Raw genomic sequence first — 25031 nt, 5'->3', positions numbered from 1 at the left:
AATCCTGTACGTGACAGATGGAAGGTCAGACAGAACAGGTTGTCTTTCTGCGGGGGATTAATCATAATGCATAATACGGTTGTTTTAGGCCATTTTGTTTGGTGTTGTCACCAAATGGCACAGAGAATAACGCTTTGAATTTAGACTATTCAAAGGGAGAGAATTTATTCAAATGGGCAGCTTTGTCTTACACACGCTACCTGCATCGGATAAAGACCGACAAAATCCTGGGTAAAAATCGACAACTAGGGGAAATTTTTGAAAAATTACCTAAATGACAACTTTTTTTTTTACCTTCAACCCAACAAGATTTATCTTGTTGGGTTGAAGGTAAGCTTTTTTTTTTTTTTTTAAATCAAAACAAATTGGCTGTATGTTTTCCTGATTTGCACTCAAGATGTTAACAGTCAGTAACAAAGGCCATATTGTGAAGTTTTTTTATAAATGCTTTTCCATAGAAAAGCCTTTGAAAATATTTGCACCTGTTGATGGAAAAGAACACGGTGCGGTATCACCTTTAAAATACACGGGAACTAATTTCTCAAGAAAACATGTGAGAAACAATTTGTGGAAATCAATTGTAATAACCTATTAAATATATAAATCTTAATTACTCCTTCACCCCAAAACGAGAACAGCTGTCTGCTGTCAGATGGCCAGCCAGTTTTGGTATTACATCAAAACCACAACTAAACCTTCATGAAAATATAATCTCACTTTTCCTTTGTATCAGATAAGTGCACCACATCACCTGTCTGGTATTACAGGTTTAGGCATGCCTCTGCCGCTGCTTTATAGTTTTAAGAAAGAGACACCAGGATTTACTCCACAACAAAATAGAATTTAATGAATTCACTTTTCACTGTGTCGATCACAAATCTATATTGATGTAAAAAAGAAAAAAAAGAAAAGAAAGGAAAAGCTCCAGTACTCTCCTTTGTCTTAATGTAAGGCATGCAGTCGTGACAGAGCTTTGGACATTGAAAGCTACAGGTTATTACAGTAGGACACACCGACACTCAGCCACGAATACACACAAAAGCGCTCGTAGTATCCGCTCTTTTCTTGGGGCCCAATAAACATTTATTCTTTGCACATACAATGAGTAGAAGTGGGATTCATCACAACACCAAAAGTATAGTAGTTCACAATTAGCAACAGGATACGCTAACACTTCCGCTGGGGCCTTTTCTACCCTCTCAGCTCTTGAGGAATAAATGGTATGGTGCTGCTGGAATATGTTAATACGTGAGTTACATTGACAGTTACACAAAGAGGGGTTAGTAGCCTAGCACGTTGTGCGAGCGTGTTGTACATAAAATGAGGATGGTTTTAACAGCCGTGACTCTTGCATTCCACCGTTTGCAGCGAGCCCTTTTGGAACTGGTTTTCTAAACCAGCGGAGCCTGTAAAAAGGAGTTTCATCATTCAGTGAGAAGGACGTCCTTTTTTTGGAAATTAGATTGAAATGCTGCTATTGTAACTCTCATATAAAAAGTGCAGACATTTTCTTGTGTCAATGGTGCAAAATCCTAATGATCTCTGGGATTCAAAGTGGCCGCAGCTATATAAATACAATTATATGCCTCCATATAAAAATAAAATTAGCAATACACAAATATTGCACACCTAAGGAGTCTAGATTTATCAGATTATTGACAAGCTATTGAGGAAAATGTACAAACATGGAAATAATAAACCCTCTGGTGCAGTATAAATAAATATTTAGATATTCAGTTTTAATTCCCAATGCATGAAGCATGTCTCTCTGGCTGGGGGGGACAGATGGGGCAGAGGTGGAGTCACGGCTGCCAAGGGGAGATGGAGTTGGGCGGTGCGGTGGGTGAAGGTCACGGTGGAGCAGCAGGTGGTTCTCGAGGACAAACAGGGTGGAGCTCCTCAGTGCTGCTGCGCCTCCTGCTCTCTCATGCGGCAGCCCACGGCAGTGATGAGGGCGGCCCCCTTACCGCTGCCATCCTCAGATAACAGGAAGTTGACGTCACATTTGGGGGCGAGTTCTTTCACCGTCAGCTGGAAGATCCGTGAGAAACTGAGGGAAGAGGGCAACAGGAAAGTGTGGTTAGGAGCCAGTTCGCTACCGAACTCCGAGAAATGAGAGATGGTTTCTAGTACAAGCAACGAATGTAGCTATCACTCTGGCTTCACAACCAGGATGACCAGCAGGGTAGAGCAAGGAAAGTTAATTTAGGGCCTGTCTCGTGAAGGCGAATATTGATGTTATCTGGAAAACTGAAGTTAAAAGAGCTGTTCCCAATTTTACTTGGCGCAGTTCTCCAGCTGACATATTACTCCTGCTCAATGAGACTGTCCCATTGTAGCCCCTTGATTCACATTAGAACAAAGATCTTAGCCTGTAGATGTTTTTGTGGAAATGGCCTTGCCCATATGAAGTGCCCTACGTTTCTTCTCTATGAAAAGTGGCAAATCCCTTGTAAGGAGAACAATGGAATCGCAGGTGGCGAGGTACCAGACCGTTAAAGAACCACTACTAGAGAAATGTATGTGTAGGTTCAGTAGGTCATGGTTGAAGTAAACCCAGTGTTGTAGTGTTTGGTTGTGTTAAAACTTGCTAACTCTTGGCCCTTCATGCAAAACAATATATTAATAACTAATATATTATTGACAAATATGTGTTTATTAGTAGTTAGTACAGAGTTTATATTTCAGCCACCAGCAAGAGTACACTTGTTTTGGTGTCCTTTTGGATGCCAATATACTGTTGTTAAAAATAAAAAAAAATAAAATAAAATGAAGGGATGGTGCCACTATATGCCGAAAGAATGTCAGTGAAATACTGACACCAAGTCAAAACAAATTGATAGACGACTTGAAAAAAATAAATTGATTAGGAAATGGGAGTAATTTAGTATTAGTAACTGAATCTTTTTAGCATTTCTCAGATTGTAAAACAAAATGTAAACAGCCCGTCAATCTTAACACCTGCTTTACTGCTGAGGAAATAGTCTCCACTGTCTGTACGGGTGCAAGTAAAGATTATTTTCTTTATCCAATTATCTGATTTTTCTGCTTAAGAGTTTGCCTGTAAAATGTTAGTCTCCAAATTGTACCAGCAAATGTTTGGCATTTTTGCTCAATGAGGTTTTAGATATTCCTTTTCTGTCAACTGACTAATCGATCAGTCACCTCACTAGAGGTAACCTATGTCCATTGAAACTTATGAAGGGCCTTAAAATTAGAGGGCTCTCTTTGTGTGTACTGACGTAATTGTTTTGTTTGAAAAAATGTTCTAAAATAATAGTTCAAAAATGAGTTTTCTGCCACTTGACACAAAGGCCATCCAATGCCCTCAAATGAATGACACAATGCGGGATGATGAAATTTAATTTGTGCTGTAGTGTTTTTGAGTGAATGAACTTCTTTTCACTCCAAACGCGTCCTATTCCTATCCTGTGTCTTACTGTGGGTGCAGCTTGTAGAGCGTGCCGTCCACGCCCACGGTAATGTCCAGGTGGTCCAGTCCTCTGTTCTCACGGATCTTGTCCACCACAGCAGCCATTCCGGCTCCACAGATCTGAGCTGCGCGGCGGGACACCGTGCCACACACCTCTTTGACGATAATACTGTCATCACAGGTGCTGTCGAGCCCCAGCTGCTGCAGGATCGCCCTGACCTGCAGCAGCGCCAGACGATCGCTGTGGCGCACGAGAGGCAGGGGGAGAGCATGTCAGAGGTCAGTCAACAGCAGGAGAGTCACCGGATACCTCACAGCTGTTCCCAGAGGCTAAGGTAGGCTTAAACAGTGTATAAACTCAAGTTGTCACATTGCACCCCCTTCCCCCCATTCCTAGGTGTGTTATCCCACAGATGCTACTTTTCTGGGAACAATGCTGCTTAAGCACATGCCTTCAAGCAGTTATCCTGTAAATAATACCAGTGGTTTTGCATGTTTTTAACATAGATTGAATACAAACAGATACTGTCTGATATTTAACAGCGCTGCAGACTTTCTGGCGTTTTAGGTTTATTAATTGGTTTTTTGCCTAACCCCAGGAGACCACCAGCTTTCGTTCATTTCACTACAGTGTGAGAATCAACCTGCGCCTGCTTGGTACACTTAAATAATCGTTCACAGCAAAATCATGTCTGCTTTGACAAATACTATTTCAGTACTTCTGTGACAGTTGTTTTGTTATATAGTTGTAAATGCATAGAAATTAATAGCCTGGTCTGTGTTACCACACAAAAATACTGTAACTTTAAAAAAACTGAAAGCAGACATGGTTATCTGTGATGGATTATAGACTTGATCTTGTGTCTCTGCAGCTTGATTTTCATACTGTATAGAAATCATTGGAAAGCAATGCCTGCTAGGTAGGCAGGAGAAACACACTGTATAGTTTCAAAAATGGTTCATACTTAAGTGAATGATATGTGATTTGTACTAAATGGGTACGAAAGGTACTGTTTATGGTCCTTAGATGAAAAGTCCAGCTGTGGGTGAGAAAATACTTTTTGTATCTGTTTTGCTTTCTGTGTTTGTTATGTTTGGTACATTCCAGTACAAGTAATGATGCAGTTAATTGTTGTACTTTATTGTTACTAAATCCACTTTCCTTTCATGATTCTCAACTACTCACACACAGTGACGCTATTGTCAGAGGAGAGATTAATCTCTTTTTCTCTCGCTTTAGAAGTGGATTTTGCCCCGTATGATGTTGAAAATTAGTGCAAACTGGCAGTGGTCTAAGGCTGAAACCACAACATACTATGTACCGTTAATGTTTTGAAAATCTCACATATGACTGCAGTTAGGGATTTGATGTGTCCCAAAGCCAATGAATCAAAGCGCTGATGAATCACAAGCGGTAAAAGTGTGAAGTGATTCACCCACCTCTCTATCTGCGACAGGAACTTTGTCTCGAAGATGCCCCTGGTCTTCAGCGTCTCTGAGATTTGTCCCCGGAAGAGGAAGCCACGCTTGGTCAGATCAATCAAAATCTGCCTGACAATCTCTCCCAGGTACATGCCACTGCACATCTTCTCATATCTGGCCATATAAGAATGAGAAAGATCTTAGACCGCGGCAAGATGACGAAGCACCCGTTAATAAAATTAAACATTTTTTCATGATGCTAGATTATTTTAGTCAGAGTCGGGAGAAGGATTGTTTTTATGTATCATATTATTTTACATCTGCACTTTTGTCCAGCTATGATATGAGCTGGCAAAGTGTTTAACTGTTCATCGTGGACAGTAGATCATTATAAGATGTTTGTTCAGATGGAGATACTAAGATAGAGTTTGATATTGGAAGCCTCTTGACCTTTGTTTGCCTTCATTGAGGGAGTTCTCGTCCACCGCCTGGTCGTACTTCGTCCGGATATCATCCAGACAGCCGTTGTCTCCGAACGCCCCCCACTCCATGTTGACGCACATGCGGCCCTCATTTCCATCCACTGTCTCGATGTTCCTCATCTCCTCCATGTAACAGGCGTTACTGCCCGTCCCTGACAGGACACACGGTCGCAGTCCATCAATCTCAACCCTGAACGGCGCCTGATTTTATAAGGCTTTTTGTTTTTAAACATACGAATCATGTCGTTAGACATTTCTAACCCTGGATCAGTGTTTCCCATTGGTGGTGTAGATTACTAGCACTGCACAATATGAAAAAAATACGGTACGACAAATGTGAGTATACAAGTTTGTCGTCTTATTGTTTACCAAACGCTGTACCCTTTCTTTAACTTCTTCATAACACCTTTGGAGATTAAATGTCTTTATTAGTTTCCTTTTAAAAGCGGTAGCTTTGAACTCACCTGCAATCAATCCCACCTCACACGTGGGTTCCTCATATGCGCAAGTCATCATTGTCCCCACCGTGTCGTTCACTATGGCAACCACATCCAGCTCAAACTCCTACGAACAAACAATACAAGGAAAATTGGTCGCGGACCGAAGTTCGATGAAATTACCGATCCGTTCCAATAAAAACTTATACGCTGTTTTTACCAAAATCTAATAATTCAAGATTCATGTTTTGTGTTATAATCCAATGTACTAAGTAAAGTTCAAATCATGTTACTTTAAAATTATTAGAAAGCTAATGCTAGATAGTTGTTTCTCTTTATCTACAGGGCACAAAATTTAAGATGATTACTTTCAGTAAAACTAAATCCTTATCAAAGATTGTTTAATACATTATTTACTTATGTTTCCAGGTTTTCACTCAACGTTAAACCAATGCCACAATTGAGGGATTAATATATGGCCTGGCAACTTTTCAAACACCACACTGAGCACCATGCAGATTGCTCACATTCTTAGACAGGCTATGCAATAAAATACACAAGCTGTTTCAGAGAGCTGCAAAATTCAGGAGCTCTGCCACACACAAAATACAGAAGATCATCCTTGTCATCACTTTGGAAATTCTGAGTTTGAATAAGAGCCCACACTGCAGACACAGAAAGGCACCCTCCTCCACAATATCCGAAAGTAGGTTTTCCAGGTGTTATGTCATGCTGTTACAACAATAACCACACAATGCTCCAGTCCCGCTCTGCTTTACCTGTCAGTTAATGATTTACATTCACTTAATACTTACTGGATTCTCCATCTAAAAGGGTGAAATCAATATAAGAAACTCAAAAGTTATGACATTTGAATATAAAAACTTCCTGAATTAAAAAAGATGTACTAGTAAGAAAGTAAAATGTGTTTATTTATAATGAGGGAATGGCCAGTTTTAGTGTTTAAACCAGGACATAATAGGTGCTGTTAAGATTGCATTGGCCACGGGATGTACAGTAGTTGATCACTACAATATTAACTAATCAGCCACAACATTAAAACCAGTGACCGGTTTTAGTATTGTGGTTGATCGGTGTATGTTGTATTATTACCAAGAGTATTATTAACAGTACTTGCCCATTAATGCTCTATTAAACAGTTTCTTTGCATCTTTACTTTTTTTCTTGCAGTGTTTCAGTGCAGGCAACATTTTCATTTCTATACTTTATCGAAATAAAACAGTAGTTCTGTTCAGCGAGTAGACAAAACAAACACTTCGTGTCAAAGCACTTACGATCTGAAATCACTTACTCACATCTAAAAGCACTTATACAGGAGCTGGTTGAGTGCCAGTAAGCAACATATATCAGCTATTAAAGGGGTCTGCCAATCAGACCTTTTGATATGAGAGCTTTTAAAGCACCATCAGACAACACTCTGAGCTACAAAAAAGCCAAACTTATATGAAGTCTTTAAGTTCTTGGCAACACATTCCAAACAAAAACTGCATCGGTGCGTCAGCAAAGCGGCAGTCAGAAGTTAATTTTAACCAGCAGGAACATGGCAGATATGTAGGGTACAGAATATAGATGGTTGACAAATTTGTACGAGGTTTTTCAATGCTGAATTAATTAAAAGAACTTTGATGTTCTTTTTAATTAAGTTTTTACATTACTTGGAGCAAACCCTCACTAAAAAGTACTTTTTTTCAAAATAAATTTCTCTCTCAGTTGCTATAGTGTTCTTAATGTGGCAGCACACTAATGCCACAGTAAGTGTCACACGCAATGTTGTAAATGTTGAAAGCAATGGAGAAACTGCAGTGTCTGTGTTGTCTCTGCTGCTGCAGGTCTAGTAACAGCGTAGCTAATGATCTGATTGACTCAGATATATTTCTTGTCTCCGATTACCTCTTTCCTCTTGATCGCTTCCCGAAGAAGCTCCACCACATCTTCACCCTCACAGTCTGTGGCCTTGAAGCCTTTGGTCCAGGTCACAAGAATACCCTGCAGAGCACATAACACTCACTGGAAAATATCTTATAATCAAAATATTAAAATAAACAGTTTGGATAGTACAACACCCTACAATGGCCCTGCGGAAGGGCCATCTGACCAAATGGTCAACTCTTAAGCCCCTTTACAGGAAGGGAAAATATGAATGGAGACAATGGATTAGTAATGCTAATGAGTCCTTCAACAAGGTTCTTTAGTCTAGCTGTTCATGTTCCGCCACAACCAATAGCCAGCAGGAGACGAAGTCTCTGTACTGAACTGTCGTCTAAATGTAAGATGCTTCTTTAATTACTTGACCTTTTAGCCACCCTTTGCACTGGTCTTTCTGATAAGTTCTACCTGAATTACCTTGTGTAGGAGCAGGTCTGGTTTTTTTAATGTTTTTTTTTTTTTTTTTAAACAAAAAAATGTGTGCTTTTTTTTGACATAATTTGTGGAGAACATACTGCGTCCAGGCTGGTCTGATGGCAGGGGAAGGAGAAGGTGAAACCCAGTGGCAGACGAGCACTTTTCATTCCCATGTAGTCCAAGAAGTCGGAGATGCAGTACACAATGTGGTCAAAGAGCTGGAAGAGACATGCTTTAAGTAGTTTATATAGTGGGAGATACAGTTGGATTTGCTACTGTACTTTCTATTGTGAGACAAAAATGTTTGTCTCCCCTTGTCACCAGAGCGACCTAAACGCTACCAGCACGTACTCATGTAGGTTTGGATTTGGATAGGTGCATCCTCCAAATGTTGAGTATTGTGTACAGTATACTGATAGATGTTAAACAGAAATAGGAATCAATCTATGTCAAAAAAATAAGGAAAGTACAGGAGTAAATCCATTTCCAAGCAGAAAACACTTATGTTCGAAAGGAATGAGAATTTACAATTTAAAAATTTTACAAATAAGCGATAAATCTTCTTTACCTCTTCTCCAGTGCCCTGCATGACTTCTATGGGAATAGCATAGATTTTGTTATGCATTTCCACTGATCGCCTCTTGCCGCTGCGAATCTTTACCAGAAGTACACGGAAGTTTGTCCCTCCAAGGTCCAGAGCAAGGAAGTCTCCGTTCTCTGTATTATAAGAAAGGCCTTGTTAGCCTGAGAACCAACAGAACCTAATCTGTCACCACACTAACTTCAGCCTACACTGCTTGACTGCTTGAGGTCTTGCTTTTCCTTACACATCCCCACCTGATTGTCACTGGTTGAAGAAACTGAATGTAAATTGAAAACCTGACCGAATATGACCATTTGCAAGTACATTTCTCAACTTGTAAAAACTCATAGACGAACAAATGATGAGATTCATCAATCCTTTGTCACCCGCTGAGCTGAGAATCACATCCTGATGCATCTCGTTTCGTGATCAGCTTAGTTACTTGTTGATGGCATAAATACTTGCCTTCATCGTTAGATATGCAACCTTTGCTGTGTGATATACAGCCAATACATGGATATACTGATACTGTATATTGAAAATATTTAGTAAATTCATCTTTAAAGGAAATAAGAGGAAAAAAATGTGGCATTTATAAGTTGCAAGAGGAAACAAACTCTACGACTGGGTGTTTCTCTTCCACCTCTCTGCATATCTCTTTTTAATCACCTGTTCCATCTGGTGTACTGCGGACAAAAGTAGGCAACATTTTGACCGTAGCTTCCTTGTGGGATTCCTTCTTGAGGCCTCTTTCAATCTCCATCCTCATGCGTTTCTTCACTTCTAACAGCTGGGCTTTGCTCAGCCGGAATTCTGCCAAGGTCTGCTGAATCTGGCGGGCCTGCTCCGTCAAACGGTACGCCACTGCTGTCACCATGGCAGCACCTTTCGCACTCCCACTCTCAGACAGCAGGAAGCGGACGTCAGAGTCTGGGACCAAGCGTCGCACTGTTTTGTGCAGACGGCGAGCATATCTGTTCAGAGAGCAGAAGATATTAACGAGAGAGGTTCTATCTGTGTAATCATATCCAAAATGTTTATCTTCATAGGTGATCAAATGTTCTTAGGAAGTGGACATGGGAAGATACTGTGCAGGATTTGAGAGGGTCTTGAATGGTATTTCACACATACATACAGTATGTCCTTTCGCTGTGAAGTGAAACTATTTCAGAATATGGCCCTGCTACATTAATTTTATGATGATTTATCTAATGTATTATTGATTGTAAACTCCAGCACATGACTAAATGGGGCCGGGTGATATGTTTGAACACATTAAGGCACTACATGGATTTTTTTTCTGGTATTTTATCATGATATGGCACGATCACATGTGAAATAATGACACTGATGTCCAAAGCAATAACCTGTATTTCATTGTTATGCATAACATTATGCCATATTGTTTGTGTTAGTTACAAAAAATTTAGTAACAAATTATGTAAGTTTTTATTTACAGCTTGCTCAGAATAGTTACTTCAGGCTACAGAAACTTGTAAGACAATAACATATGATCATACCATCATGATATGACTTTGCTGAAATTCGATTGAATGCTGAATTATCACCCAGCTCTGTCCCCAAATAATTTATTGAAAAGGGTATTTTATAAAGAAACCTCAACATAAATTAAAAACAGTTTTCATCTAAGACCGAAATCTGAAATCTTCCCACCACTAAACGGCATGTCTCATGCACATCCTCTGTATTCCTCAGAGGATCTTGTTTGAAGAATTTATTTTAGCTGACAGTTGCCTGGCTGTGTTCCCTAAGCGCACTGTATTTGCCATTTCATCTTTGTTTTGTCGGTCTTGTGGGGGAATTTAAAGGCAAACATGAAGGCACTGCATCAAAGTATTTAGCATCGCTTGATGTTATTCGTTTCACATGTTACTTGTCAAACTCTCCCTTCGGTTCATGTCTTATGGATTACTCACTGAGGGTGCATCTTGTAGAGAGACCCGTCGATGCCCACAGTGGTGCGGAGGCGTACGACTCCTTTGTTTTCCTTTAGGCGAGAGAGGATGCCTCCTAGTGTTGCAGCAATTAGATTTGCTGAGCGGAAAGATACAATGGTGCACACATGCTGCACGGCCAGACAGTCTTCATCTGAAGGCTCTACCCCGAGCCTCGTCAGGATTTCCATGCATTTCTTCAGTCCCTCTTTAGTCCTGAAATCAGAGGTATTTATCATTTCTAAGAATTTCATCCATGCACCTGCAGAAACGGAAGTTTTTTTCAGTTTTAAGTTCCCATGATTGGTTGTGTTGAGTGAGTTTTGAAGTTACACAAACCCCTAAAACTCCACTCAAACGGCCATTAGGCTCAAAATAGACTTTCTCTTTCATTCCTATGAAACCCTTTATGCAAACACAACTCCCTAAAAAAAACAGGATCAAATTTTTCTTTTGTGTATTGCACTATAAGTCAATCTCCCCGCTCACTTTTCAATAGCAGAGACATGTTTGGTCTCAATTTTTCCTCTTGTCAGGAGCTCAGGGGTTATCCGTCCCTCAAACAGCAGACCTTCTTTGGCCATCTTCACCAGGATGAGTCGAACCAGCTCTCCCATGTACATCCCACTGGACATCTTTTCAAACCTGAGCAGAGCAAAACACAACAGCTTTCTCAGTGGAGTCATGGCTACAGCTTGCATTAGTCACTTCATCGTCTCCTAAACGGCCCTCAGTAGAATTGACGTGCTGCTTTTGCTTGGCAGACGGAGTTTGGGAGGCCTGTGACCTCGTTTGCTGTAATATAATTTTATGGTTATACATCAGGAACAAAAACATTTTTTCCAGAGTAGTGTGTGTAAAATAGCACAAGACAGAACATGTTCCTGACACATGGGTAAATGTGTCAGGAACAAAAGGTCACCTGATCCCCAGGAATTCAAACATACTACTTTGTTGTAGTAGATAAAACACCTTTTGCTGATGTGGCTACATAATCAAAAACAAGACTGACGCATATCGACTGTCCTTGTACGCCTGTATGCATTTTGGAAAAAAGTACATTCAGAATCTCTGGCATTAAAAATGTCATTCACAAAAACAAAAACTACACGTGTAAGGAAAATCTTACAGCTGCTTTCCTGGGTTGGTAGAACCCCTGTCGATCTCACGGTCAAACTCTGTGCGAATGTCCTCTAGGGACCCATCATCCCCGAAGGCACCCCACTCGGTGTTGATGCACATCCGGCCTTCGTCTCCCTCCACCAGGTCAATGTGACGCAATTCCTCCATGTAGCAGGCATTTGTTCCCGTTCCTGAATGGATACAGAGCTGAATGACACCTGTCCTACATGACTTATGCTCTGTGGAGCTCAGCAGGCAGAGTGCATTGTGCTAATAAGGCCAGGGTAAGGTTATAATCCCTTTGGCGCCCTCACATGTAGAACTGTGCTCATGGTACATTAAGGTACTTCAGGACACGTGTTGACTTGGTCTGCGTTTTGCCCAAATGAAAGTGCTCTGATCAAAGATTATAACAGCCTGTCTTGGAAATTTATAAGCAAATCAGTGCATCCCGGAGTAAATGCAGCACAGGACCAAGATTGAGTTTTTTTTTTTTTTTCATCAGTTTGTATTATCCGCTATATTTTTTTTGCCCTCTCAAAAATTGTAGTGTGTGCCTTTACCTATAATGATGCCCACTTCACAACGCTGATCGTCGAATCCGCAGGTCATCATAGTGCCAACTGTGTCATTCACCACTGCCATGATGTCTGCCTCATAGTCCTGAAAAAACAAAATTATGTTTAACTCGAAACATAATCAAATATGCCATCAGTCAAAGGTTGGGAGGTTTGGACTTTGGTCTGTTCTACCATACCTTGTCCATCATGGTGCAAACATAATTTCCTAATAATTTCATTTTCTTAAATTGCATTTTGACCATCTTGGTTTTGGGTAGTGTATCTTTGGAATGCATTGAACTGTGTAACCACAAAAAGCTTTCACATTTACAAATTAATTACCTAAAAGGAAAAGGAAAAAAACTCACCCCTCGTTTTTTAATGGCCTTGTTCAGAAGCTTCACAACATCCATGCCTTCCACACCACTGGCTTTAAACTTCTTTGTCCATGTCACTAAGACCGCCTATAAAACAAGTAGTTTTATAAGGCCAAACTTTAAGTTACAGTTAGACAGGCGTGGCCAGTCCGAAATGTTTGTCCATTGCTATTCTTACCACAGCATCCATCTCCAAAAACCACATTCACTACAAAAGATCCTGTGACAACAATTACACTACACATTTACCTTTTATGTAACGGCAGGAATTTGCAAAAGCAAACAATTAATCATTGCATTGCTCTGAAAGTGTTAAAAATTTGGTCTGACATGTCCTTGGGGTTTTATTAAATGCCTGAAATTATGAAAACAAGCCTATAAGCATGTAAAACTTTGAAGTTTTGGCCATTTTAATGCAGTTTCATGTTGCAGACTCTCACATCCGATACGAAACTATACTTCAGAGTTGGATGTGAGACAGAGCTCTCTAAGATACTAAGAAGTATCTGTAATAGACTTCAAGTGTTTACCTCATCCAGTTTGGTTTGGGCACAGGGGAAGGAGAATGTAAATCCTACAGGAAGCTTTTTATCCTTGATTTTTTGCTTCTCCATGAAATCCCCCAGGCAATCTGCGACATGGCCAAAGAGCTGCAAACAGAGAGGGGACTTTAACACCGTAGCATAGCCAGACACCACCACCATATTAACAAACATTAGACTCTCTTCTTTATTATTAAAAGATGAAGAACTTTATCTCATAACCCATCACTTATATTGCACACTCACTACTTCAGTTCTCCCAACTAAGATAGTGTTTAAGCTTCATTTACAAAACATCAGGACTTAACTTGATATTTATGTATAAAAGTTACTACAAGGGCAGAGGCAGGTTTTCAGTTTCAAGTTTTGTATTTTACTCCGTTGTACTAAAACCGTTAGGAGCAGGTGCAAGTTTCAGAAAAAACAGCTTATACATGATTTACCAGATGTGCCAGTTGGTTGCTTGTAACAGATTAACAAGTGTAGACACGGTTGATTTAAAAGAGACACCACAAACATTCATAACATGATGTAAACAACTGGATTTCTTTATATGCTTTCTGAGCAGTACTTTGAAGGCTTTATGTCATTGTTTGGAGTAACTATATTATTCCATAAAAATAACACATCTTCATTCTAATGAAGTCTGTTCAAAATGTTATATTTTACAAAATCACTCACAGTGCAAATAAACTTCTTTGTTAACAAACCTGTTCATAGATCAAGTTACATTTTTGGCCAGCTGTCACTTCAACTTTTCATTAAACAGCATCTGTCCTGTTCCGTCTGTGTACGTCAAGCTCTGAACCAATCACACGGCCTCAGACAGGCGCTCTTGTTTTGGTTATCATCTTACAATATGACTGCCAGCTGTTCCCTACAGGTTCAGTGTCGGTCAGGGTAGGCTCTTACGTCAATCTCATGCCTCTCAGCGTTACTGAGGTCGTTTTACACAAATTGATCTCCAACCTGACCTTAAATACTCCTCAGCTCTGTATGGAGGGCAGACACAAACACTGAATATTTTGAGTGGAAACAATCGACTCTCTGACCTGGGTCATGGGGTATTTTTTGATGACAGGGATTACAACATGAGGACACTTTAAACAGTGTCTGTTGCATGGTTATAGCAATAGCCATTAATTTTTTCGGATAAACGAACCAGGTCTGTTTATGAAAATATCCAGAATGTTAAACCTTGATGTTTTAAATCTAAGGCTCTTAGGAAACTAGGAAAGTTGAGCACAACATGGACCTATTTAAAAATAGTAGACCTATCTTTGATTACCTGCGTCCCGTTCCCGTGGATGATGTCATCAGGGGTCTCATAGACCTGGCTCTCCATTTGAACCGGCTGCTTCTTGTCCTGTGTCACTTTAACACGCAGGATCCGAAAATTAGACCCCCCAAGGTCCAGAGCTATGAAGTCTCCCTTTTCTGTCAGAATGAGAATACCGACAAACATTAATAGAGATTTTAAAATGGGAATCTGCGAGATAGATTCTTGTTTTTTGATTTGCTGGGTTCTTATGATTTGTTGTGGCTGTGGTATTTAGTCTACCCTCATTAATATAAATGGGATGTATAAAGTAATAGAAACACCTGTCATTATAATGCAATACAGTTAAACACCACAAAAACACCTCAAAATTCAGCCTCCAAAATAACCATAAAGTTTAATTAGCACCTCTTTAAAACGGTTTCAACAAAAACTAAAAATTTTAACCCCGATGAGGGTACAGTATGTTTTATTGCAGGACTGTTGCTTTAAACTACATCAGTTTTAGCAAGTTGTACCAAATAAACTGGCACCTGGGAGTATATCATGAATCACCAGTGGTGAATTAGTAAAACTGACTTTTGTATCAAAAAGTCACGGATTTAAATTTGAGGTAGAGATGACCCAACAACTGAGGGGCCATTAATATATACCATATAAGTGAATTTAGGGCCCTGAGGGGCCATCAGCAAATCAAAATACCTAAAGTATTAGGGAACCAAAAAAATAAAATTAGCGGGAATTGTTTTACAAAGGTTTTTGAGGGGGTTTTACCAGCCAAGTGGATTAAAAGATGTGTTTCCATAGAGGAGCACAATCGCCTTACATGTATTTGGAAAGTCTGAAAATTACAAAAATTGGAGACATGACTTTTTCCACTTGACAGCGATGAAGTTCTAAGTTTTTAAATTGTCTGGAATGCCTCTTCAGGACCCCACAAATTTTAAGGCTCATTCTGATGTGAGGATGTTGTTAGTTTTTGATTCCCCATTAATGCAAACACTGTAGTCATTGCCAGTGCTCCCTGGGCCATCATTTCCAAACTTGACATGCCACTGAAAAAGAAAATAAACGAGCTTTGCACACAACGTCTACCAAAGACCACTTTCTGCTGGGAACTGCAGCTTAAATGCCAAGATTAAGGAAAAGATGAACCACATATGTTTGCACTTGTCACTTGACCCAGAGCCCATAAAAGCAGATGTTCAGTCGCTCAGCACTTCGTCAGGTTCATTTTCTTACTCTTGACATGCCTTTATTGGGATGTAGATCATGGCGGTCTATCTTTAGAATCTAGATCTGTGACAGGTTTGTAATAAACACAAAACAACAAAGTTATGATTAAAGTCGGTAATAGAAACAACCACAAACCTATAGCCTTCAGAAACCTGAGGCATGGATTGAGAAATGCCTGTTAAGAAAGTGAAAATATACAAACACAATGACCTAATTTCATGAAACACTTCGGCTAGTTTTTCCACCAAAACTTTTTTATGTGAACAGAAACACCAGCCAGGTGCAGAGGTAGCGTCGCTCCAGGCAAGAAGCTCAAATGTAAATCGATCATCCGTAGAGAGAAGCTTTCTCGTCACATCAGATATAGCGTTAGTTTAATTTCACTCATTGAAAGACAAACGCAAAACTTGGTGCCTGTGAACATCTCTCTCTTTGTTTTAAAACTACAGGTCGTAACCTGTTCTAAAATGTTACTGTTAATTTGTAAGTGCATGTAAGAAGATAACTAATAATATCTGATATTTGATCACTTGTGTTTTCTTACAGGGATTCATCAATCAGTGCAGTAGCTCTTTAAGTTTACAAACAGTTGGATTCTCATTTTGAATTAAAATGATTAAACTACCTCTCAGGCATTTGTCTGACACTGATGTAAAGTGACCTACAGTGAAAGAGTGGAGAAGGATTAAGTGTCTTGCAAAACAACACTGCTTGAGAACACATGATGCTGAACGGATGTGCATTTACTTTTTCGGGTATCTGACACGTGACCTTTCAGTTACATGATAACGGCCAGCACATCCTGCCTACCAACAAAACAATGTTCTTCATTTAGTGGCACCATGACCATAGTGTTCAGTGTGTTGTGCTGTTTATCCCCTTGACCTGACTGGAATGACATGTGACAGGCTTGACATATAGAAGTGTTACTGACTTGCCGCAGGGCGTGTGTCCAGTGTATAGCCGCTGTCGAACTGTAACCTCAGTGCTGGTATGTGTAAGCTGGGGTGCTAGTTCTTGGTGAATATACATGGGGGATTTTCAGTATTAACTACTACCATAAGAAAAAGCTTGAAATAAAGATGCACAAGCGCCAAGACTCAGTCGGACAAGGGTTCAATATGACTAGACAGGAGAAATGCGGTTGTCATTCTTAAATTTAATCCTGGCTTTAATACTGGCAACAAACCCCGGGGTTTACTCAGTTTTCAGGAGATCTGATCTCAATAAATCAGAGTCAGCAGGAGCAGCTGAAGGTGTGGTCACATTGTGAGTTTAGGTCCCCAGAAGAATCCATGTCAATCTTTGTCTCCTGGCTCTTTCCCAAAGTTCAAGCTTGGTGAACGGGCAATAATCTGAACAATCAAAAACACAGTTAACCACAGAGTATTGCTTGCTGTACCCCACAGTAAATTGGAGATTGAGTATTGATTAAGTCTGGCTTAATATTAATGGATTTGTTTTGCTGAAATACTATAGAAACTCCAACTAGTAGAGTTTTGCTTTATGTTTTTTTATTTGGAAGGGCATGGTGACTGATCGTAAACATAAAATTTCATCTGCACTGAAATCACATTATTAATTTATCATTATTATTATTATTTATGATAGTTTAGGTCCAGCAGTATCTAAACTGCTTGATTTTAGATCTGTAAGTATGTTTAAAATTCATAATGAGAGTCCATTATCGACTCTGTTAAAAGCAGTGTGACAAAAAAAATCTTAACTCAAGGTTCTCTTGCCAGCTCTTTGGGGGGCTTTCAGCAGTATCTGATGCATTTTCACTGTTTGCACGTGACCAAAGTTTCATACTAAGTGCACATATTGACAACCAAGCCATCTCCATGCCAAATGAGCAAACTCCATCCACTAAAACAAACCGTCAGATGCAGTTGAAAGCTCAGGAAAACGTTACTAAGTAGACCTTGAGATCAGATTTTTTTTTGTCAAACTAATTTAAAGTTATTTTATTTATATCAAACCCCATTTTGATGTGAGTTATGGCTGGATTTTTTTCAGCAATAGCCATTTCAATTATCTTTACTTGCCTCTCTGCATAGTTTTCATTACTTGAAGAGTTGGGAACCCACAAGGGATTCACAGGAAATTGTGCATACACGTAATGACTGAGATGCAGAAAATAACATTAAACCGTGATCAGGGAATTCTCAGTTGATGTATTTCAGACTAAAATCTCACAACTAAAACTAAACTCCTGACATTTAGACTGGATTTGTGAGGATATTAAGGAAAATTTTAGCATGAGCGGGTCTTTCTAAATTTTTATCTCTTAGCTTTTACACTTAGTCTAATTTTATTACACAGTAAAGATTACTGTACTCTGTGAACTGGCATTATTAGAGCTTAGCCATGATTTAATTTACTCATTTCCCCTTTGAAACACAGGAAGTCTGCCTCAAATTACTGGATTAACTGTTACTGGACTACAGTACAGGTTACAGGAGAGGACACGTTATCGTTTTTTCTTGCTGCAGTGGTTGTCCCAACCATCACATTTGTTACAGCTGATCGAGCTTTCAAATGTTTATTAGTTTTAACTGTCACCATGGTTTCAACTCTGCCCTTTGCTTGATCCCTTCCAACCTCGTGTAGTTGTTGAAACCGGAGGCTATTAATAATGTGACAGGAGACAGGAGACAGTGTCTCCCTCCACTGGGCCTCAGCATGTCTGACAGACACTTGATGTTATTCTTGTGTACAGGCACCGTTGACTAACAAGGCCGAGCCAAGTTAGGCAGCATATAGGCCCGGTTTGCGGAGAGAACCTCTCGACTTTGAGCGGCGTGACTCATAAGAGCTGTTCAGACGAGCTGCTCTGAGGGGTGGTTTGGTTTCTCGGAGGACATTTAGCGCATTAAAATCCTCCTGCTTTGTCAAAGAATGTCTACACACAGAATCATAAAGAGCTTCACGTTGGGGGAGCGAAATTATTACACCATTAATTACATATTTCTAGTCTGTATCCCCAGTAAGTTACTGACTATAACCTGTAATGGTCTGGTTATTAAAGTAACCTGAGAATAAAGCATAGTTGGATGTTTTTTCCTGTAACTTTAATAATGTAGCACCGTATTTAGAAAATAAGAGTCATCTTATCATCTTAAGACTGGAAAAGTGCTTTATAAGTGAAGTCCATTTTTTTTGTCTTTTCATATCTGTTATTTTATTAGCTTACCATCTTAACTTACACATATTATAACAGCTCTTTACACCAATTCTTTGGAGTTTTTAAATATGAAGTGTATCATACCGTTTATTTTTTAAAATATTTTTGAATATTTTATTCATCGTTTTCACTTTTTATCGATAGTTTTAGGCATTGCTGACTTCTGACAGACTCTTCATCTAATGGCGGAATGACTTCTCCATCTTATTATCTTAAAGTTAAATGACACTGCAGCTTTAGCATATTGTGAGCCTTTATCAGAATATCACACACAGGAATAGTTGTACTTTCTCTATCATCTTAGACGTTCAAGTTGCCAATATTAATTTCAGAAAAATAAACAAGTTACCATTACGATGAGTTGTAATGTAATACAGTTAGTAGGGTACTACTGTCTGGCATAAGCATTAGCTGATGACAGGCTAATCCTAAACGTGGCAATCATACATATTTAATACCTTGCAAAAGGTTGTGAATGGATTATATAAGCCTACGGGTCATTAAATTGTCACCCGTAAAATTTGAATCAAAATCAATAAAACTGACATTATCAAGTCTTCATCTGGCAGTGGTTGTATGTTATGAGATGAATACAGCATGTGATCAGGCTGTTTGAACTGTTTGGCCCTGGGGCTAAAACAATAGTGATCTACTGAGTCCAAATCCAGAGCACAAAGAGGCTTATGTAACATAACAGGCCTGTTGATTTTAACACATCAGCACATTTTTTTTAAACAGATAGAAACAGGATACATCAGGTTGTGCTTTAACACACTTACATTATAGGTAGACTGTATATAACTCAACATGATACTGTCTTTTTGTTAAACTGTTATACAGTAACTCTGTCTGTCTTTCATCTGATTTGATTTTTTTTTTTCATTCCTGTGAAATTGCTTCCTTCTAAACAGCGACACTCGTTGTTTGTCATTCTCATATAACTGTCATGCGGTTTACTGCTTAAATGAGCCAAGGAATAAAAGCCACAGCCTGACTGTTTGAATGTGAAACTGTTTATTTTAGTAGATTAACATGGTTGTTCTAAGCTGGAAATTTAAGAATTATCTTAAGAAGAATATGGTTTTGCTAACTCCTTTCATGCTAACGATACCTTTGTATAATTGATACATTTCTGTTTAATAGGATCTTGTCAATTGAGTACGTTAAGTCCTTGAGCACTGTTGGCTCTATTTTTTAAATACGAATTTGAACAAAATAATTGTATCAGCATTGTTTGTACATTCAAGCTGTCAATGGGCTATCTCTGTGACAGATCACTCTGTGACAAGAGTTTTTCTTAAATCACAGGACACTCGTACCAGATGCTGATCAGTGGCAGGTAATTAAATATTTAACTTCCAGCTGGATATTTCAAACAGAACAAGACTTCCGAGCAATTCTTTGATAGTTAGCAACCACACCTAAATCGAATCATTTTCATGCCAACTTTTGCTTTAAACTGCACAACATATTAAAGCTACTCTCCCTGATTTTGTTACGGTGTCCCCGGATAAGTAATTTTCCCCTCATCTCACCCTTTTAAATATTTTGAAACTCAGCTGTGAACTGAATTGAAATATCGTAGGGCGTTTTAAGATTTTATTGGTGCACCTTAGCATATACGTTCATTTAGAACGATGATCTGTTTTTGCCCTGACACGCTTCATGTGCACTCTACCTGATCCATCAGGGATGGACCTGACGAAGGTGGGCAGCATCTTGACGGTGGCGGTGGGGTTCGTGTCACGGCCCAGCCCGTTCTCCATCTCCCTGTGGAACCGGTTCATGATGTCCTTCAGCGTCTCATCCGAGAAACGCATGGAGTACAGGTACTTATCAATCTGAAGAACAGGCACAGGACGCAAACACAGGGTGTCAGGGAGAATTCAAAACATGCCAAAATATCAAAAACATTTTTTACATAAAATAAAGGCATAGCCAAAGATTTGAAGATAAACAAGGGTGTACAGTTAGGGAATTCAGGGAACTTCTAGAACTGAGATAAACAAAAGCAACAATTTAAACAAAAGAAGTTCCAACAGTTTAAACACAGATAAATCAGTGCGCAAGCAATAATAAACTGCAGATAACCATAACATTATTAATGATGTTTCAGGCTGTGTTATTGGTTAACTCACCAGAAATAACCATGTGTTTAACTGACAACAATCTAACTGAACTTTAACATAATGTAAGAACTTAACACCCATGACGATTCAAACGCTGCCCTCCTTTTTATCTTTTCTGTGTCGGCATGGTATAGACGCAGTAATGCAGTGTGAGGTGCCCTGACATAGATAAAAATCAACTCTGGATAGTTTCCCATCCGCCTCATCCATTATTTTGTATGTCAGGACACCTTAGACTGTGTTACCACTTACTTTACAAATTGCACAAGAGGCATGTGGTGAGAATAGATACTGAGGCTGAGTGGTAGTTAAAAAGTCAATAGGTTGATTCACTTAGCACAAAGTACCGTATATTGTGGAACAGAGCCTGAACCAGGGAACTTCAGCCCCCTGAGCCATGATTGTTTTGTAGAAAACACTTAAACATGAGACAACACAGGGAAAAATTACTGTAGTACAGAACAAGGTGGAGATGTTTTCATGATATCTTATGACAGGATACAGTGCATTTATAAAATGGTATATTAAAAAAAAACGCAGCAACATCATAATCAATTTGTTGAAATAGCTACTTTGTGCAGTTTAATTGTTGTATTACAGTTAATGAATGTAATTAATGGAATGTTTGTGAGGACGGATTTGCACTGGACACTCATGGTTATTGTTACATAATCACACAGTGCATGCCATTGGGCGACCTAGAGTTTAAAAATCTATTCTGTTGCCATGAGACATAGTCCGCATATTCGTTTCTCATCAGGCTTCTCTGTGTAGCCTCGCTATTATTAGCCTCTCGGAAACCCGACCGTAATGTGAGGTGCAATAACATTGCAGGGTACCGAACATAGTATGGGATGATTTCCAACACATAATTCTATTCCTGTCCTTCACCATCAGTGTTTTTGAGGCTGTATATCAAGGCAGTTGAATCATTTGTTTATTCATTCAATTATTCAACTTCTTAAGCTGTTGATTTTGTTTTTTGTTTTTTACAGTGCATCTCAATGAACATTTCTTTAAATTTACAAAAAAAATCAAGTACTATATTCTGTATTAGCTTGTTCTAACATTTGATGGAAGCTTTGTGATGTCCACAGCGAGTTTAATATTCAAACCCAAAACACCATGTTGTTTGTGGCTACATACAAAAATTTGTAAAGGTTAACCCTAAAAATAGCCAGGCATTATTGTTTTCATTGGAAACTCTGGAAACCACTGGAGTTTTGCGTGTTTGAACGTTGCTTGGCCTTTCAACATAAGTTTGTAAAGATGAACTTGGTTGATGGGTACATCAGAGGTTAACAGTTAGATTCTTTTTATCATTCTGCAAATTCTGCATTATTTGTTTGTTTGTTTTTTTTCTTCTATAACTGAGAGAAAGTAATTTTGGCAGTTGCTAAATTTGACTACATTTCTTAATATGGTATTGAATGTACCAGTCATATCCAGGATTTAAATGGTGGGTATACTTCCAAGGAATGCATTCTCGCTCAAGTTGTAGTGGCCTCCTTCATCAGAGGCATGTGGAAATACTGCACTGTGACATCATGAATGACATCAAGAATCTCCCACTCCCTCTCCATCTCTACTGACACCCCCCCCCCCCCGGGAACATCTAGCTGGTCCTCCCATCCAGTGGCTAATTTCTGCCGAACCCAAAGTCAGTTTCCTTGGATGGCCACAGGCTGTAATCCACCTCATATTTCACTAATCGCAACATCTGTGCTCTGCTAATGAGTTAATGTCGTCTTTCGCCAGAGGTAACAAAAGAATCATGGATGAGAGAAGAGATGAAACAGGAGAGAACAAACGTGAAAAAGAAGACTAACGAGTTAGTGGTGAAAGCAGTGAGGGAGGGACGATGTCATATAGCTCACGACTTTTCCCAGCAGCCCCTCACAGACACCTGTCTGCTTCAGACGCCCTGGCAACCGACGCTCCGGAAACACTCGGTAATGAGGGTCTGTCTGCGGCACATCACCACCATCACTGACCACAGCCCTTGTCAAGGACATCCGTGTCAAACACTACTAACCCCTGAACAAATTTAAACTAAGAATCAAATCCAAATTAGAGTTCATCATGGCCCCCTCCTCTACTTCCCGAATGCTGCATCCTCCTCTCCCAGCCTGATACGCCCCACAGGCTAAATGCTGACATGCAGCTTACAATAACCAGCATCCATGGCTGTCCACCAGGCTGCTGTCACATTACAAAGTCCTCCAGTCCGACACAAAAGGACCACTGTGGTAGTGTAAAGCTGCTTCCACTCACCTTTTTGAGTTGATCATCCTTCAACTCGGTGAAGTAGTAGGCCAGAAGCTGAGCCGCTATCATCCTGCCTGCACGTCCGCCAGGAGCCGTCAGGAACTACGAGGTGGTTAGAGAGAAAAGAAGGAGGGAAGGAAGGCTGCCGTCCGTACTCTCCTGTCCCCCCACGCTGATCCCTCTTTATCCTGAAGTGGAGGAGGAAGCAGGCCTGAACTGAGCACCGGGGCAAGACAAGGTTACAAGGAAAAAGTCTGGTGAAACAAGAGTGCAGAGCGGCCGTGCCTGATAGTCTGCGACAGGCACACACGCACACACACACACACACACACACACACACACACACACACACTTAAAAACGCAAACACACACAGAGGCTGGGTTTGACCGTGTCTCCTCCCTCTGAGCTGCTAGTTCCCTGTTAGCTCTGGGGAGATGCAGCAGCTCTGCACTGGAATGGTGGCTCTGCTATGCCCTGCCCCCACTGAGCACCCTGATTGGCTGAGCTGGGAATGTGAAGGCAAGGAAGAATGGGAGGGGTAGATGAGAGGAGGGGGCTTCTCCTACAGCAAGAGAGGAGGAGGGGGTGACTGCGAACTGCAGGAAGCAACTGCATCTGCATGCTAACCTGCCGCCCTCCCAGCAGCGCAGAGGCCCAGCGACTTGCCTCAGCCGGCACGTCTCGCACGTTGCCATGGCACTCAGATGTGGACGTGCGGAGGGGCAGGGAAACCACACGATGAGGTCATCATTTCTCTTCCTGCTGCATCACACCCAGCATTACCTACAGACTGAGGGGCATCAGATAGGAGCTGCAACATCCAACCACCTCCTCGCAGCTCTACGCATACCAAAGTTAGAGAAACGGCCTCGTGACTGACGGTTTCTTATCTCCTGCAACAGTCCCCCCTCCCACAGCAGTGTCAAAATCTCCTCAGCAAGATTCCCTTAGCCATGCCGGGCAACCTGCATACCAGCATTTAATTGCTTGAAAACGTGCTTGATTACTATGCAAATATCCAAACCCAAATATCCTGGTTGTAGATGCCTGAAAATGGATATATTAACTCCAGACCTTGAGAAGAAGGTCTTCTGTTAGATTATGTTGGTAAACTATGCACAGCACATACTCATCAACCCACTGATCATTTTTTTTTAATAAAAATATGTATGAATAATAAGACAAATAACAAAAAGAGAAAAGGAAAAGCATCTCATCTTATTTTCTTCAAAAACTTTTATTTTAGACGCGTGATTCATGTTTATGGGTCTTGTGTTCCAATCTCGGACAAGCCCCCAATACACATAAGGTCCCAGACCTAGAGGAATGTAGGCATAACATGCAGTATAGAGACTCCCCTCCATTTCCCCACCTATGGATGACCCGCAAGGTTTGAGTTAAAGCGGTTTATATTAACAAAAACTTTGTCATTTTGAGCATTGTTCCATCCAAACAAATACACTCAAATACACAGACCTCTTAACACACAATGTTCCTAATCTAAATCTTCTACACCAAAAAATATTATAGAAATTTTTCCCTCAGTTCCTCCCAGTGTTACATATTCAATTCTAATTCTACCCATGTATTGAGTATGTTGTATGTTCACAAAATGAAAAAATACGATAAGCACTCTACAGTTGCTTAGTTCTTT

General features: G+C 40.0%; 2 protein-coding genes across 2 annotated transcripts in view; one reads left to right on the top strand and one right to left on the bottom strand.

Annotated features, from left to right (window-relative positions):
* Positions 1 to 820: 820 nt before the first annotated feature.
* On the bottom strand, positions 821 to 23793 carry LOC120800055 (hexokinase-1-like). Its single transcript, XM_040145838.1, has 18 exons — positions 23383 to 23793; positions 20658 to 20820; positions 14566 to 14714; positions 13266 to 13385; positions 12727 to 12822; positions 12362 to 12461; positions 11806 to 11989; positions 11166 to 11321; positions 10659 to 10892; positions 9391 to 9695; positions 8707 to 8855; positions 8237 to 8356; positions 7686 to 7781; positions 5802 to 5901; positions 5306 to 5489; positions 4874 to 5029; positions 3441 to 3674; positions 821 to 2050 (listed from the first exon to the last, which is right to left on the bottom strand). The coding sequence occupies exons 1-18, from the start codon at positions 23443 to 23445 to the stop codon at positions 1900 to 1902; spliced, it is 2760 nt and encodes a 919-aa protein (XP_040001772.1). The 5' UTR covers positions 23446 to 23793; the 3' UTR covers positions 821 to 1899.
* myom2a (myomesin 2a) overlaps positions 20701 to 25031 on the top strand; it is a 45096-nt gene continuing 40765 nt past the window's right edge. The window contains exon 1 of the mRNA XM_040145832.1: positions 20701 to 20808. The gene's annotated coding sequence lies outside the window, so the exon portion shown is untranslated. The remainder of the gene's footprint in view (positions 20809 to 25031) is intronic.

Source organism: Xiphias gladius, chromosome 15 (assembly GCF_016859285.1).
Source record: "Xiphias gladius isolate SHS-SW01 ecotype Sanya breed wild chromosome 15, ASM1685928v1, whole genome shotgun sequence".
In the NCBI taxonomy this organism is placed as follows: Eukaryota; Metazoa; Chordata; class Actinopteri; order Istiophoriformes; family Xiphiidae; genus Xiphias; species Xiphias gladius.
The sequence above is the reverse complement of the archived record's forward strand: the minus strand, read 5'-3'. Positions and strand labels throughout refer to the sequence as shown.